The 17,659-nt window shown below is 39.9% G+C and overlaps 1 protein-coding gene across 4 annotated transcripts in view; it reads left to right on the top strand.

Moving 5' to 3' along the window:
- The window catches only part of LOC121330246 (low-density lipoprotein receptor-related protein 4-like), an 80,575-nt gene that overhangs the window by 45,402 nt on the left and 17,514 nt on the right, over window positions 1-17,659 (top strand). For all 4 annotated transcript variants that reach the window (XM_041276602.1, XM_041276601.1, XM_041276604.1 and 1 more), the window contains exons 3-12: window positions 3,834-3,950; window positions 7,734-7,847; window positions 9,429-9,545; window positions 13,511-13,639; window positions 15,027-15,146; window positions 15,245-15,370; window positions 15,562-15,687; window positions 16,212-16,346; window positions 16,567-16,692; window positions 17,131-17,361. In XM_041276602.1, coding sequence (XP_041132536.1) covers window positions 3,834-3,950; window positions 7,734-7,847; window positions 9,429-9,545; window positions 13,511-13,639; window positions 15,027-15,146; window positions 15,245-15,370; window positions 15,562-15,687; window positions 16,212-16,346; window positions 16,567-16,692; window positions 17,131-17,361 — 1,341 coding nt within the window. The remainder of the gene's footprint in view (window positions 1-3,833; window positions 3,951-7,733; window positions 7,848-9,428; window positions 9,546-13,510; window positions 13,640-15,026; window positions 15,147-15,244; window positions 15,371-15,561; window positions 15,688-16,211; window positions 16,347-16,566; window positions 16,693-17,130; window positions 17,362-17,659) is intronic.

Below are 17,659 nucleotides of genomic sequence, written 5' to 3'. Positions count from 1 at the left end.
TGGGGTTTTGGTAATGTGATCATGTGAGAGTATTGATTTCAAAGGCCATTGGTGTGACAGTTATTTACGGGCTCAGGCTGATCACAGCAATGGTAATTACAAGGGTTTAAATAAAAATAACTGAGCTGGCAAGTTTAGAGTGGATTGGGTCCGGATCAGAGAATGGTACTTGAGGTCAAAGGTGACATTGATAGAACCGATTTCAAAGGCTGAAAAGTATGAGACCGCAGACCCGGTTCCACAGAGAGATTTGGTTAAATAGAAGTATCCCATGTCTAAACATAAGTAATGAAATCTTTCCTTTGTCTTTCCCTATTTGCCTATTTATTGTGAAATCTATAAGCAAAACTAAAAGGTGATTGGTGCCACATGCTGTTTCACACTTCTGTTTAAGCCCCAGGAGGAATAATGACTGGTGATTGGTGGAGAGGGTGTGATGTAAGGTAAATACTGTATGCAATCACTTGACATGGTGCATGGATTTCTTCTGCGAGTCACATGGATTTTTCATAGACTTCAGTAAATGAAATAATCATTAATGGTTTGAAGGGTCTTTTGACTCTCTCATCAAAACTGTTTTCTTTTTGTAGTTCCCTTTTCTCCCTGTTGAGTGGGCGAGTGTGTTTGACAGCAAGTTGACAAAAAGCAGCAGTGTGTGGCGCTGCCTGTCTGAATCCTCCTTGAATGTGACTTCTTCATTTTATAATGTGACACTGCACAAAGGAGGACTCTGAACTAATAAGAGACTTCAAAGAATTCCTACTCTTGAAAGGAAGAACCCAATCAATTTAAACCAACCAAGGCTTGGGAAGCATTTCTTTTTAAAGATCATTTCAATAATGGAGAGTGGCCTCCTGCTGGGTTGGTTTATACTTCAGAGTCCTGTATCATTTCCCTTAGGAGTTTGTGGTCTCCAATTTTCTGCAACAGGTTGGAATTACATCATCCACAGTCTTGCGACATGCGTCTTTTAAGGAAAGTCGTCAGATAATGTTGAACAATGTTGGAGTTAATGCACAGCTTTTATAGCTGCCTGAGCCTGACGTATCGCATTAATCTGCGACAGGCGTATGAACCAACCCTAAGGCTAACAATGATGATATATTGTATAGGTCTTGTCAGTCCGGATTCACTGTAACTGAGGCAATTTCTCTTCCAGAGTGCGAAATTTGAATCCCTTACGTCTTGCTGTGCAGGATTATTGATACTCATTTCTAAAGACATTTGTTTACCTCATGGGTCTGGCCTTGGAATTGGACCTTTTAGCAGTTTCTGCCAGCCAAACGTTATCCGTCTGAAGCTGTGCCTGACCAAAATGTAAACAAGATTCATGTTTCTCCACTAGCTGGTGAAAAATACTTTTAGAAATAAACCAAAAAAAAAAAAAAAAGATTGTCAGTTTTCATAGGCGCTCCCTCCTTAAGTAAATAGCAAAGTTTTGTTTAAATGAAACAATTGCCAGAATTTTTCTTGTTGGTGGAAACAGTGAAAATAAAATGTGGCTCTTTGTTGCTGTTATGAACGTCAACACGTTGGTAACAATTGATGGTATTTTTTTAACCCTTAAAGTGCATACTGTATGAAGATGAAAAATGAAGATATTAGTGAAGATGTCCAACAATGCATACAACTAACATAGTACTGTATTGGATAATTATCAAAACAACTACTCCTGGGCTAAAAAAAATAAACTGTACTGCTGAGAGCTGCGCACATGATCTTTTCATGTCCACAGTCTTAACAGGATCACAATCTGGTTTGTTACAGCTAGCACAGAGTCTTCATTTTGTATTGGGTTGACAGGATAAAGCTACTAAAAAGGATAATGTGTCCTTTCCATACCCCCAGAATGGAATTAGATCTCTTGCATTTTATGTGTCTAATCAGGTTTTCCTCAAACCTTTGTTAATTTGCAACAGTGCTACCTATGTGTTAGGGAGAGGACAAGCAAGTTTGTTGAACATTTGAAGGACACCAAAGCGAGTGGCTTGGGGTTTGCAATACAGGATTCCAATGTATTAACCTTTTAATTGGGAAGATTGACTTGGGGGGAAGTAAAAGAGACACACACTCTAGGTCTCCTTAGAGATGCGTGGAAATGTTCAGTAGTGTGTGTGTACAGCTGCCTTTCTGCTTCCCTAAGGTTTATGATCAGCTGTATGTTTCTGGTTATATTGGTCCCATCGGAGGTGAACTATGCTTTGCCTTTCTGAAATCAAGACCTTGTTTATTAGGGTCTGGTACTATATGCTGCAATAAAAATGACATTCTAGACCCAAGGTTCAGTTAAAGAAATGGAATTGGTAAAGTATAGGGTTACAGCATTCATTTCCAATCTAATCTTTATATTTAGTGTGTTACATTTCCAAAGCTTCCTCTTCCCATGCACACACAGGGGCCTCGTAGTCAGCAAATCTGAAGATGAAAAATAAAGAACAAGTGGCTAGAGAAGGTAATTGTTGAGAAATTGAATGGGTCAGGTCATGCGTATCGATTTCACGATGAAATCATTGCAGTTTTTTTTTTTTTGTGGATTCTCCAGATACATGTCACAAGAATGAAAATATTTTATAGCTTTGGGATTTATTTTTTTTTATTCAACTCACCTTATGCGTTCCAGTTTGGCGTTCGTGTAATCCAGTCAAATTAAAACACTTCAAAGAAGGAAAAAGAGAGAAAACAAGAAGGAACAGATGCTTCAAAGGGCACCCTTTTTACAGACCTTTCACTTGGCCAAGGAAAAATCTAAATTATCCCCATTTAATGAAGATGTTTAAAAAATACAAAGACATCCGCAGTTTAAAAGAAAAATACCTTTGCGTAATATTAAGAGGTTAAATTGGGCCTCGGAGGGACTGTGCATTAAAGGGGTATGAGTATTGCGGGGCTTGATCAAAGAAAGCTGCACACTGTTCAGGGCATCAGTAATATGTGTCCGGTTTCTCTGTTTTCATGTGTATGTGCTTCGAACTTGAAAAGGTTGTTTTTAATCAAAGGTAAGAAATGAAACATATTCACCAGGCTGGTCATATGTGCTTGCTGCTACTTCGAATGTGTCTGAAGTCGCATGAGAGGAACTAGGTTAATGGTGTGTTTTCCATTGCCCTGAGCACCATGGGGTATAGTACTGGGAAGAGCACTACTAAAGTCCTACTAAACACATCCTCATTATCTTTCATGGGGCTATTCATGATTGAGTGTGCAGGAGGAAGTTCAGGCCTACCCCCTTAGGGCCTTGTACTTTGCATTGCCATAGAAACGGTGAAGTGTTCCATTAAACACGCAATTTCTTCAAACCCAGTGATTTCAGAGGTTTTTTTTTTTTAGTTAACTCAATAAGGGATTCATCAACCCCCCCCTCCATTCTCCTAAGAGACTTCCTGTGTCAAGATCACATTTTTTAGAAGTGTTTTGATCATAAGGGAGGCGGGGGAGTGGATAGTATAATGGCTACTGTGCATGCATACTATAATGACAAGAGAATTGAGCCCTTACATTTTTTTTTTTTTTTAACATTCTTGGTATGTTAATATAACGGCATAGTTGGGCACAACAAAGTAGAAATGCAATTTCAAAAGGTAGCTTTGTGTTTCTCATACCTCCAAGGGCTATATTCATTTGTAATTTGGGCACCTTGTGTACCACAGAGTTTGCCAGTTTCCCTGAGATAGCAAGTGTTTGTGCTGAATGTGAGCTTTCATCAGTTATTATGAATAAGAATATTGAAGCTATCGGGTAACTTATATAACTACTCAAACATATGATGGCCTGGACTCCTCTCAGTAGAAAGGAATAGATGCATTATTGTTAACCCATTGCTTTCTGGTTTGCAGCTCTTCCTACCTGCTCCCCACTGGATTTCCACTGCGACAACGGGAAGTGTATCCGTCGCTCCTGGGTGTGCGATGGGGACAATGACTGTGAAGATGATTCAGATGAGCAAGATTGTCGTAAGTGATTGTTTTTTACATTTCATCTTCAGTCTTTTCTTTCTTAACACTACAGACACCCCTCATAGGCTGCCCAATAAGCAAGAGCTTGATGTTAAACGGACATAAATAACTTCACACACTCAGAAATGTGGAGGTAAAGCTTATGCGAACCTAAGTCAAGTAAACAAGCCTGACGAGTTTCATGTCGGTTTTACTTTACCAAACATGCCACCATGTGGTCTGAGTGACATTGCATACGTGCAAGAGGTCCTGACCCCTGTTGTAACTGCACCTGACTTAGGGGAATGTTCTGGGGTTGATCTTTGCCCTCCTGTTTACTCACAACCCCTCCTCTGCCTGAGGAAGGCTCAGCAGGTGTTTGTTACTGAAATAGGACCCAGCTGGTGGAGGCATCCAAGAGGGTGTCTGTGAAGAAATAGTCTCCATAGTTACTGAGGCTTGTAAACTCAGAGTCCTCCAGCGTGGAAGGAATGCTTCTATTGTTGTCAACAAAGCTCTATTATCAATTAGAGCATCTAGTAATGTGTTAGTTAATACATTTAAGATGGCTGTTAATATTAATTATCCTTTCGTATAGCAATTTTTTCACACTAAAGCAGCTAATAAAGTAAGCCCAAAACACTGGGCTCAGACAACCAGAACCTTCATTGTGGGACCCACTGGTTTCAATCCAGACAGGTCGCTAAGTTAAAGCCATTCCCACTGTACCACCAGGTTAATATTAAGCTGTTTTAACATAGTGTTAGAAACTGCCTAAGACCTTCAGCCTACCCAAAACCATAGCATCAATAAAAATTACAAACGTGTTGAAAAAGAAGAAAAGATGGAAACCCCAGTTTGTTCTCCCATTAGGTGTCTCATTTAGGGCTTTTTATTTACCAGCCCTTTTCATAAAACCCCATAATGGGGTCTTGGATTTCATTGTGGCAGAAGCAAGTGCTGGAAATAGATAAAGACGAGATGGTTATCTGTGTATTACGAGCTTGGCTAGCTACATCAGCCATCTGCAGCAGGCTGGCCCACCTCACTCCACAAGGCTTTGTGAGATACATTCTGTGATTGGAGCATAAGTATGTTATATCTGTGTCAAGACTGGAAAGAACTCCTATTGGGAGATATTTTAGTTAAAATAAAACCAATGAGGCTGACCATAGAAACTTTGTGTAAAGTGGGTACATCCCTTTACTTAATACAGATATTATTATTGTGCTGTTTAGTTTCTCTTACGAGGAAATTCTGCGCATCCATATAATGAAGTCAATTAACGATGGTCTACTGTGTGCTGTGTGTATGCCCCCACCATTCCCTTTCCCCCTAAAAAGATTCAGTGCGTGTTGGCCCATGCTTTCTTACTTCAGCTACGTGTCCCAGGTGGGCGTGTTACCTGCTGAGCCTCTAATATCTTTAAAACTGAGCTGCCACTTCTAATTTGGTTCAGCAATAGAACGGGTTGTCTGGCCTTCTATGGCAAACTTTCATTCAATGGAAATTCTTGACATTATGAGCTTAGGAGTGGAGGAACATGTCTGACCCACATTTTAAAAACCCAGACAGAAGTGTACAGTAATTGGGATGGGGGGGTCTGTCTGGCACCAGCCACTACTTTAAATGTTTAATTTGTTTGCACAGCCAGTATGATTTCTTGTTCTCTGTATTGTGGCCTAAATTATTAAGCAGGCATGATACATGATTGCGTTATGAGCCCTGACTATAGCCCCATGGTCAAAACATTTGGTGTAAGAGCATGCACTCAGGAGGAAGATGAGATAGTTTGGCTTTAAATCGATGTTTTGAGTTACTTCAAGGTACCCTTGTACATGCCACCGAACGTCCCTGTAATTAGGGGCATTTACAACAGTTATGCCTTAATGACCAAGCAAATGAATGGCTGGTGATAACCTTTTACCATTCTTTGCTCTGACATGTCAACATTTTCGGCTGGGGGCTGCAGGAAGAGGAATGGCGTATTTTGTATGTCAGGTATTTAAGTCACGAACATGATCTGGGATAATAATGCACAGCTTAGCCCTTGACATTTGGAGTCACCACAAGGGTTAGTCAGGTTCTAAAGGTTTATTTCAGGGTCACGGGCAGCAGCCCCACCCATTATTGTTTGAACTCTGTCAAAAGCCTACACTGAACAAAGAGACCTTTATCTAGGTAGAGGCGGTCATTCTGGCATGCTGAATCTTTTATTAAAACTGCATTGCTTCTGGTGCCCTATACCAACTGTGATCTTGCAATGGGTAACCATGGTCATTTAATGGTGGAAAATAAAGTAGAACCTGTAATAAGCAACATTGCTAGCTTCATTTTTCTGGGATGCCAATCACAATAATTTTCTTTTTAGAACTTGATTTAACATATACTTGTGCATCAGTACTACACCTTTTTTATTACCTCTTATAAACGCTTAATGACACTACTGTTTAGTTTCTTTATCTGACAGTATGTACCAGTTCAATAGTCGACTGTTTATGTTAAAGGAAATAAAGCAGTGTAATTATACATTGATCTTCTGTGTTGAGGGGATTGTGTAGACCCCTGTGTGCTAATGACTCTTCCTCTTCCCCCGTGTATATCACAACTATATGGCCAGTGTTCTCTCTCTCTCTCTCTCTCTCTCTCTCTCTCTCTCTCTCTCTCTCTCTCTCTCTCTCTCTCTCTCTCTCTCTCTCTCACTCCCTGTGTGTATCACAGCTATATGGCCAGTGTTCTCTCTCTCTCTCTCTCTCTCTCTCTCTCTCTCTCTCTCTCTCTCTCTCTCTCTCTCTCTCTCTCTCTCTCTCTCTCTCTCTCTCTCTCTCTGTGAAGGGACTCACACATAGTGTCGAATTCACGGTCCAAAAGGTTCACAGATGGCCATGACAACACATAGGTGTCGATCTACGCGGTTCACAAATGAGAGAGAAAGTCTAGCGAGACGAGAGATGAGGAGAGATAGAGAGAGAAGAGAGAGAGGGAGACGGAGAGAGAGATCACACATAGTGTCGATCACTCAGCTTGTCCATTGTTCTTCTCTCTCTCTCTCTCTCTCTCTCTCTCTCTCTCTCTCTCTCTCTCTCTCTCTCTCTCTCTCTCTCTCTCAGCTCTCTCCTCTCTCTCTCTCTCCTCTCTCTCTCTCCCTGTGTGTATCACAGCTATAGGGCCAGTGTTCTCTCTCTCTCTCTCTCTCCCTGTGTGTATCACAGCTATATGGCCAGTGTTTACTCTCTCTCTCTCTCTCTCTCTCTCTCTCTCTCTCTCTCTCTCTCTCTCTCTCTCTCTCTCTCTGTGTGTATCACAGCTATATGGCCAGTGTTCTCTCTCTCTCTCTCGCTCCCTGTGTGTATCACAGCTATATGGCCAGTGTTCACTCTCTCTCTCTCACTCCCTGTGTGTATCACAGCTATATGGCCAGTGTTCTCTCTCTCTCTCTCTCTCTCTCACAGCTATCTCGCCAGTGTTCTCTCTCTCTCTCTCTATCTGTGTGTGTATCACAGCTGTATGGCCAGTGTTCTCTCTCTCTCTCTCGCTCCCTGTGTGTATCACAGCTATATGGCCAGTGTTCACTCTCTCTCTCTCACTCCCTGTGTGTATCACAGCTATATGGCCAGTGTTCTCTCTCTCTCGCTCCCTGTGTGTTTCACAGCTATATGGCCAGTGTTCTCTCTCTGTCTCGCTCCCTGTGTGTTTCACAGCTATATGGCCAGTGTTCTCTCTCTCTCTCTCTCGCTCCCTGTGTGTTTCACAGCTATATGGCCAGTGTTCACTCTCTCTCTCCCCCTGTGTGTATCACAGCTCCCCGGGAGTGTGAAGAGGATGAGTTCCACTGCCAGAACGGATACTGTATCCGCAGCCTGTGGCACTGCGATGGAGACAATGACTGTGGGGACAACAGCGACGAGCAGTGTGGTAAGTAACTGTCCCCAAAGAAAGACGTGGATGGCCATTGAACATCCCAGGAAACCATTTGTTCCTGAAACGTCCAGAATCTCTTCATCAAGAATGGACTGTTCATGATCCGGCATGCTGATTCTTTTTAAATTAAAACCACTAAAACAAATGCATGCTGTTCAAAACCAATAGATGTTAAAGGCTTTTCAGATTGTTAACATGGTGGCATTATTATTGCTTGGATTTTGACGGACAGCTTTGTCAAAAAGTAGTTCAAGGTTAATGGGTTCATCTATTTCCCCCTTGGAAAATGAATGCAACAGAGAGAAGCTGTCCCTCAGAAACAACATCTGTTTCCAGTTGAATGACCAAGCCATCACAAGAAACTTTTTTTCTGAGATGTCAGAACTGCAGGTTGGCTGAAGTCCTCCTCCATTGCTAATGGTGCAAAGAAACGGTTTAAGGACGACATTCCTTAAATTGGTTATTTATTTATTTTTTAAGTGGCTATGGCTTGTTAACAACTGGCTGGTTTCTTGTAAGCAGAAGTTAGTTTCAAATGCCATACTTTATTCCAAGTAAGATGACAACTTATGTTGAGTTCTGCTATGCCAGAACTCATTGATTTGACATGTTCTAATTGATTCCATCCATGAAAAATAACATCAGAATGCACAGTGTTTCATTAAAACTGAGGCTGAAGTTGACATCTGTCAGTCGGTTTGGAACTACATTGCCCTGATGTCATGCTCTGTTATTTTCTATAACCCACTAATCCGCTGTTTATTACTCCTGCTTGTTTTTCCATGGAAACACACTTCAGCCAGCCAGACCTTTTCCTATATGCAGATAAACAGGTGGGGATCAGCTTCTCTACAGCTGTTAAAATAGAGAAGATTGAAATGGACTTGACAACCACTTCTCTTCAACTGACTTTTTACTGTTTCTTTCACTGAGTGCATTTCCACCAGTATTGTTGTGTTGTTTTCTTTCAAATTTTCCATACGTTCAGCAGAATTTCATCATTCTGCGTTGCAGGTAGGTGTAACCAAAGTTCCACTTGATTGTTTTCAAATCTCAATCTGACTGACATTTGGCTGTAGGAATGCATTCTGTGCAGATTAAAATATACATATTTTTTTGTTTTGCTGTTGTTGTTTTGTTTTTTTACCATTGAACAGTGATGTTTCCTGCTGCAGGATAGCCCTTTAAGGAAAATGAGTCTTACCTTCAGAGGATATCTTCTTTCTTGTATAACTATTTTAAATAATTAAAAAAGTACAGGAAGCTGAAAAGGTTTGACAGCACATCGTAGCCAATGAATATTTAAGCATCCAACACAGGCTAAAATAATTAAGGCCTGTGAGAACTTGCATTAATATGAATGTTTTTTTGGGTCGAAGAAGTCCACATATACAGTAGAACTGCTTGAAATATCTTCTTAAGTAGGGATTTAAAGTGATTTATAGTGTAAGCATTTAGTTTCTGAATGTTTTAAAATGCCAGACCATCATCAGGTCTATATCAAAGTAAATATTAGCCCACTTGGTTGTATTGGAAGGCTTTTTTTAAGATTGGCTGTATTCCTTATTTTTTTAGACCTGAGGAAATGTTCAGACAAGGAGTTCCGGTGTACTGATGGAAGCTGTATCGCTGAACACTGGTACTGCGATGGAGACATAGACTGCAAAGACGGGTCAGATGAGGAAAGCTGCCGTAAGTAATGATCTGGTGAATTTAAATAATGAACACTGAAAGTCAAGGCGCAGCATTAGGCATGGTTAACAATGAAGTTCAACATTTGTTATGTGACTGTTATAACATCTTGTTTCTCTATTGGTTTTTCAATTTTTTTTTTAATTCTATAGTTTTCTTTTCCCCTTTGGGACTCAACAGTAAAAACATTTCAACGGGTGGACCAGGTTGCTTTTTTTTTTTTTTTTTTTTTTTTTGGTTTGTTGTACAATATCCAACACAGATGGTTAAATTAAAAAAAAAAAAGTATAACTGTATATAAAAACCCACCTGTATTCTTGCATGCATTATCCAGAAAAAGACACAAAAGAACAAAGGAAGTGAAATCTGAAAAAACCCAGCATGCATTGAAGAGCACAGGTGGTCCCATGAAATGCTTTAGCACAGCCTCAGCTTAAGGAAGTCAAAAGAATTGGCAATGGCATTTTTGCCATTTTTTTGCTTCAAGCCAAAAAATGTTAATGCCCCCCAAAAAAAGGCAATATTTATTTTTTTTAAATCTTTTTCCCATGCAGCTACCACTGCATACTGCCCACTAAGACTGCTAGGTTAAATTGTATTTGAACGATTCGATATGTTAGTACATTTCTTTGGGACGCTTTGAATTGTTTTAAGGTTGTGTAAAAATAAAAAAAAAATTTAAATCTCTTATTGAGGTGCTTATCTTTAGTTGACAATTGCAAGAGATCCAGGAACACGGCATTGGTTACCTGTTTCCATACTCTATACAGGTGTGGGAAAAGTATTCAAACGTGTTACTTGAGTAAAAGTACCGTTACTTGGGGAAAAAAAAAATGTAATTTAAGTAAAAGTCAGAGTATCCTTCTGGAAAGCTACTTCAGGAAAAGTACAAAAGCATCATATCTTAAAAGCACTTGAGTATCAGAAGTAAAAAGAGCCAACCCTTAAATTCGACCCATGGAAAAAAATCAACCCGTCCTGCAGGCATCCAGTGTGTATTCGTTTCTGATATTATTGAATATGCACTCAAGTCCTATTTAAAAAAAAAAAAAAAAAAAACTTATTAATAACAAACACTTCACAAAACAGGGTGCTAACAGCTGCATGTAAGTAGAATATTTTAATTAAATAGGGTCCGGTATTTAGTTGTTGTTTACACGGACTACAGCGTCCACCACTTGGATTAAACCAAAGAGCCTGAACAAACCGCAGATTTTTTTTGAAAACCACATTACTCATGGAACAAAAAAGAAAAAATACTTCTTTATAAAATCAGGATAAAACAATTAGAAAAATGTAATTTTAAAATTTTGTTTGACGTATCCGTATTCTACAAGCATTTGAGCCCTCAGGAGCCTTCTCGTCTTCGGCTCGGGCATGTAATTGCACGGAGCAGGCATTGCCACATGATTAAGCCCGCTCTTTCGAATTCAAATGCTTAGTTTAAATCTCAAATCAGGAATTTAAATCTTAGTCACAACCTTTATCCATAAATAAAACACAATTCATGAAACAATTCTAAGATCAAATGTAAAAAATGTGAAATCCTGTTTTGAAACAGCTTGTAGGTCCCTGTTACTTTTCTAAACTACTAATGCATCCTCCGCAGCTAAACATTATGTTTGTTGGTTGGTTATTTTAAAAACCAAAACGGTCTCTGGTTGGGCATCAACATACCATGTCATCATCAAAGCAAGCAGATACTGCTCATGCATGCTCTGCTTTACCCATTCAGAATCCTGGCCAGCGCAAGAGTCAGGGTTCATTCACAGAGATCATTCTGCGCAGAATCTGACCAATCCTTAGAATACCATTGGCTAAATTGATCAGATTCTACACAGAATCTGTGCAGAATGATCTCCATGAACGCACCCTCTGGGAAATGTAGTGGAGTAAAAAGAACAATATTTTCTGAACAAACGTACTTGAGTAAAAGTACAAGTATCCCAAAAATAAAGTACAGATCCTGAAAACAAATACTTAACTAGTGTAACATTTAAAGTATTTCTACTTACTTTCCACCTCTGACTACATACTGTACTACAGTAGGTGATCTCAAGAAATATAAACAGACAAATAGCCAGCGAGCTTGACTTTTTGATAGCCCCGGCATAGAAAACGAGAGTTAAGGCTGACTTCTAACACTGGCGGTCTTCAAACAGCTGTCTCAGGAGGACTTCAAAGAGGAGCTGAAACAGTGTTGTCAGTTGGCAAAGGACAGACCTTTCATCTCTGCAGATAAGGGCCTGTCTGGAGATGATAAGTATTGGCAAGGAGCTTTGCAATTGAAGGCCCAGTGCTCATCATATGGAGGAACTGCTACGTTTCTCTCTTCAGACGTCTGTATTCTAAACAGAAGGGTTTTTTTCTACCAATGACTCTCTTCTGAATCAGTTTCTTTTGGAATTCAGAAGCCAGCTGGAAATAGGTTATGAATAATTTGTACCTTTGCATCAAACCAGGGCAACTGTTTTAACAGTTGAAAATAATTCCATCGATTCACACAATTCATAGTTAAATGGTGTGATTAATATTCTTATGTATTTAAGTGATAAATACCCAGGGCAAGTGGGATTACCAGAGATTATGGACCAGTTTAGTAAACAGTAGGCCTAAAGCAAAAGCCTATTATGTTAAACCAGTCTTTAATCCTGGCAATTGCCAAAGTAGGAGGTACTGTTGTGATTATGTGAAATTTAAAAATGTGGAATGTGGATTATTCTATTTTTATTTATTATTTATTTATTTATTTATTTATGTATTTGCTTGGTGTGTTATTGGCTTGTTTTGAGACACTGTTTCTAACATGTAAAGATGGTTTAATCCCAATACTGAGCTATAATCTATAAATCGTAGAACTCTATCAGCCCTTTCAAACATAGTTTTAACCAAACAATGAATGAAGGCAAAGGTGATTCTTTTTTTTTAAGTGGAATTCCAGACCTTGGTGATTTTAGTGGGGTTTGGATACTCGGACACCACAACCAAATAACCCCGAACAAAAACTCCCTTGGGTGCCCCAAAGAATGGTACACCCATTTTTCCCTACCATAAAATTAGGGTATGATGACTGCCGATTTTTAGATAATGTAGCATCTGTTGAGATTAGTTTCCGGGGAAAAAGTTTGTATCAAAATTGGTTTTGTTTAACTTACCTTTCCCAAAATGCACAATATTGAAATAGGCGTCTACCACAATCTGTATGCAAAAACCTTTCTTTACCCTTCTTAAAAGGGTCTGCACTCTGCCTTCACTTCTGAACCTCTGTAGCTACAGTAAAGTTTCCATTCAGTCACCTTTTCTCTGCAAACAGCAGTCAGAAGCACAAAGCACAATAGGTAAATATTCGATTTCAAAGCTGACCCTTTCAAAGAAGGGAAGAGAAAAGGGTAAAAAAAGAAAAGAAGAAAAAGTGCCTGAGCCTTTTGTTGTGTACAGGTGGTTTGTTTGGTGGTGCACAGATCATTCGCTTTTAAAACATGCGATTTCTTTTAAATAAATAGCAGCTGAAGAGATCATAGAAGCCACTCCAAAACTTCAAAGGAATGCACAAGTTTTTATAGCGGTGGCTATCTTTTACCTTTCATCAATTTAAACCAAATGAAACATATTAATAATGCTTTTACAGTTTAATTTATTTATAATGTAACTGGGTGTCAGAGGCCAAAGTTCATTTCAGGAAATAAGAAGACTTGTGGAGATTCCACAGAGGACAATACATTCGGATAGTTTTGTCATTTCCTTTCCCCTGAAATGAAATAGTTCAGAAACTGGGATACAAACTCTGCAGTTTATTGTTTTCAGTTTGGAACTTGATTTATTTGTGATGAGTTGAGCAGTTGACATTTTTTTTTTAATGATTTTAAGCCTTTAATGAGCATCCTTAGTCTTGCAGTGGAAAATCCTAGTGGGCTGATGAAGTTAGTATAGGTTCTGATAGCTTTTACTTCTCCTCGCTCCCATAGCCTCTGAAGTTCCCATGGCGACGTGCAGCGTGGAGGAGTTCCAGTGCTCGTACGGCCGCTGCATCCTCGATATCTACCACTGTGACGGCGATGACGACTGTGGTGACTGGTCTGACGAGTCTGACTGCTGTAAGCCTCTCACATTCACACATTTGCAGAAAGCAAGCTTGGGGCCTACTACAATCGCTACTGCTTTTAACAACGCATGAATGTTTACTTATCTTGTATCTTGTAAAGCACTGTGTGATGGTGGTCCACAATGAAAGGCGCTATATAAAAATACAAATTATTATTAGTATGGACCGGCAGTTCAGGAAGTTGGAGGTGGGGGGTGGGATGTCAGTTTTCTTCATAGAAAGCAGTGTTTGACCTGGCTGGAGACCCAAAGCCCTGGACAGGATCCAGGTGCTGCACTGTCAGCTGGTGTTCCAAAGCCACTGCCGGCACCGTACAACCCAACACACCCAGGTCCAATTCCATCTCCAGACAGGCCGAACACGCAGCTGTTTAAAATGATAGAATTGAAAGACTGTTGGTATGCAGCAAGTCCACTACCAGGCACCTCGCACTGTTAAGATGTTGTCTGTGTACTCAACCATACTCTGAATCGTAACACTTCAAAAAAAAAATATATATATATAATGTGAATTTTTAATTTTATTAAGGAGCAGAGAAGATGAAAGTGTCTAAGTAACAGTTTGTACATCAATACTACAAAATAATTCAGTGCACTGTAAAACTCCCTTTAAATACGGCAGCAATAAATTAAGTATAATTATGTTGGACTAAAAAAGAAAAAAGCCTTCTGTCACAATGCATTTTAATTAGCATTTTAATCAGTGCATTTTTGAGAGGTTTGAACCAGCTTCAAAGAAAAACTAAACCTGAACAATGTGGTCAATTCAAATTCTTATCCTGAAGATGTTTCATCTTCAAAAAAGAGGAAACATTCCTTGGCCTAAGGCATTGTGCTGAAGAGATGATCAACGGCACTTTGTTTTAAGAGAGTCTTTTCCTGGCATGACCATATCGTGTAAATCTCTCAAGCTTGTTTTCATACTTGACTGCAGTTTGTGTCTTTCTGTATTCATTTAGTTATTTGAAGCACAGTAGTGTGCAAATTTATTAGAATACCTCAAGATTTGTCATCTACACCCTTTGTATACTGTACCTACCTGCATGAAAACGTCTGTGTGTGAGAATTAAAAGTTTTGGTCAGTGATATAGAAACAATAGGGACTCAAGTGTGAAAATGTTAGACCACTTTTTGATTTTAAAAAGTTGCATGCATTTTAACTATGTGTTCCTTTTGTCCTACTATAATATTATAATATATTTCCACACTACTGTATGTAGTTAGGTGGTAGTCATGAAGTTAACAATACCGGTACTTGAATTATGTTGTGCTAATTTCACAAATAGGGGCTTGTGATGGTGTGAGTCTTGTGTTTTGCCTGGAGCAGTTTATCCGAGTTCCCTAGCTGTCCTGCACTGATAGTTATTCGTTGTCCCACAGCCTCTCACCAGCCCTGCAGGTCAGGCGAGTTCATGTGCAGCAGCGGCCTGTGCATCAACGCTGGCTGGAGGTGTGATGGAGACTCTGACTGCGATGACCAGTCCGATGAGAAAAACTGCAGTAAGCTTGCATTAATCTGTTCAGTTTTTAATTTACTGAACATGTAAAATGGCAAAGAGCTAGGATAAAACCAATACCCCATTTCCACTATTTTCCAGCCACCTCCACCTGTACCACCGACCAGTTCCGCTGCAAGTCTGGGCGCTGTGTGCGGTTATCATGGAGATGTGATGGGGAAGACGACTGCTCAGATAACAGTGACGAAATAGGCTGTGAGAAAACAGGTAAACCTCTGCTAGCGTGAGAAGCAGGACTTCTTACCAATGTATCATTTTGAACTGTTCTTTAGATAAACTCCTGTGAACAGATAGACTTCTCTGGACATGCTATCATAATAAGCTACACACATTTTTGTCTAATGGGCATGTTTTTTTTTGTCCTGCTGTATGTAACACTGTGCTCCTTCCTCCCCCAGATTCCCCTCAGTGTGCTTCAGACCAATTCCTGTGTGGGAATGGCCGCTGCATTGGTCAGAGGAAGGTGTGCAATGAGGTCAGCGACTGTGGAGACGGCAGTGATGAGAGCCCGCACCAGAACTGCCGTGAGTTGCTAGCGACAGAGGGAACTTGGGTCCACATGTTTTATGGGATCTGGTTTAAATTCCTAGGTTTTGGAGGAATCGGCTGCGAGTAGGAACATGTTTGTTATCTTTCCCAAACGGCAGCCCACTGAAAATAAATACGCAATGATAAGCATATTGAGGAACTGGTAGAAGGATGTACAAAGTAGAATAGAATCGTCCAGGAGTTGTATATCCCTTTCTGTCATTAATGTTTTATTTCATTTTTAGAAATTTGAAATCAGTTTGTGTGAACTCTGTGGAGTTTGAGAAGTTGAAAAAAAAACATATGAATTATGAAATAGATACATAGAAAGGAAACTTATGGTACAATTATACACACAGTGACTGAAGAGGATATGGGCCAAAAGTAATAATACAAATTCAACAATATCATTCATTTTGTCACTGAATCTTTACGCTCAACCCCATGTTTGTGGAAGGAAGAATTAAAGTAACTTGCTCCCAAGGCACACATTCCAATAACGACAGCTGCCTCTCCTCAGGTCCCAGGTCGAGTGAGGAGAATTGCAATGTGAACAATGGTGGCTGTTCTCAGAAATGCCAGATGGCTCGAGGACAGGTGCAGTGCACGTGTCACACTGGGTTCAGGCTGAAGGATGACGGGAGGTCATGTCAAGGTAAGCAAGGAATTTAAAAACAAATAGTCAAAATACATTCCAAGCGAAAGATGAATGGCTGCAAAGCAGGTGTGTAAATCCAAACTTGACAAGTAGATGCAGTTAGTTTAAGCCTGAAAATCATTTGTATTTACTGCAGTGCTTGTTTTGAAAGCTCTAGTTTTTATTTTCCACTGATGGATGCACCTCTCTGTCGTCCCTCCCATCTCTCCCTGCTCAGATGTGGATGAGTGTTCGGAAGAAGGCTACTGCAGTCAGGGTTGTACTAACACTGAGGGAGGTTTCCAGTGCTGGTGTGTGCACGGCTATGAACTCCGACCCGATAAACGCAGCTGCAAAGCATTAGGTAACTATCCTCCTATTGACTTTGTTGGAAAATGGGGTAGCACTTTACCTTAAGTGACTCTAATTACTATGTATTTACATAGTAGTTACTTAGTAAATACATGCGTACTTACACATAATTGCAATGTTATTATGCATAGTTACAATATACTTATTGTGTAAATCTGCTTGCACAATATAACCTTTGTTGATACAATTTTGTACTTACATATATCATGCAAAAAGATGTACATATTAAATACATTGCAACTGTGCATAATACTACTATGTAAATACACTAAGTAACTATAAAAGAAATTATTCTCAGGATATTCAAATACAAAAGTCCATCTGTTTCTGTATTTACTGACTTTGTCAGTCCATAGAAAGACAGCACTCTGTTAGTAGAGATGCAATGTAATTACCCTGTGCTTGTACCCAATGCATGATCTTTTTCCAGGGCCAGAGCCTGTTCTACTGTTTGCCAACCGGATCGACATCCGACAAGTGCTTCCCCACCGCTCCGAGTACACACTCCTGCTCAACAACCTGGAGAACGCCATTGCTCTGGACTTCCACCACAACATGGAGCTGGTCTTCTGGTCAGACGTCACGCTGGACAGGATCATGAAGGCCAACTTGAACGGGAGCAATGTGGAGGAGGTGGTGTCGACAGGCCTCGAGAGTCCAGGTAGAAAAGAGATGGGGGGACTTACCAGAAACAACAGTAGCATAGTTGGCGTGGAGCCATGCTTTAGCTCAGTCCTTGGTCATGTGCTTGATATGAAAAGCCTGCTGGAAGTTTCTGTAAGTGTTTGTTTTTAATAAGTTATCAGGTTCTTCTCTGACTAAGTACTTTCAATTCTGCCAGAAGACGTGACTTCAAATTTAGCACAGAGTAGAAGAGGGCATACATGAAATCTGAGTAAAAGTTTTTTTTACATAGAGGGTAAATAAATGCATGGAAAGGGTGAAGTAGTAGGATCTGA

This window comes from Polyodon spathula, chromosome 17 (genome assembly GCF_017654505.1).
Source record: "Polyodon spathula isolate WHYD16114869_AA chromosome 17, ASM1765450v1, whole genome shotgun sequence".
NCBI lineage: Eukaryota > Metazoa > Chordata > Actinopteri > Acipenseriformes > Polyodontidae > Polyodon > Polyodon spathula.
The sequence above is the reverse complement of the archived record's forward strand: the minus strand, read 5'-3'. Positions and strand labels throughout refer to the sequence as shown.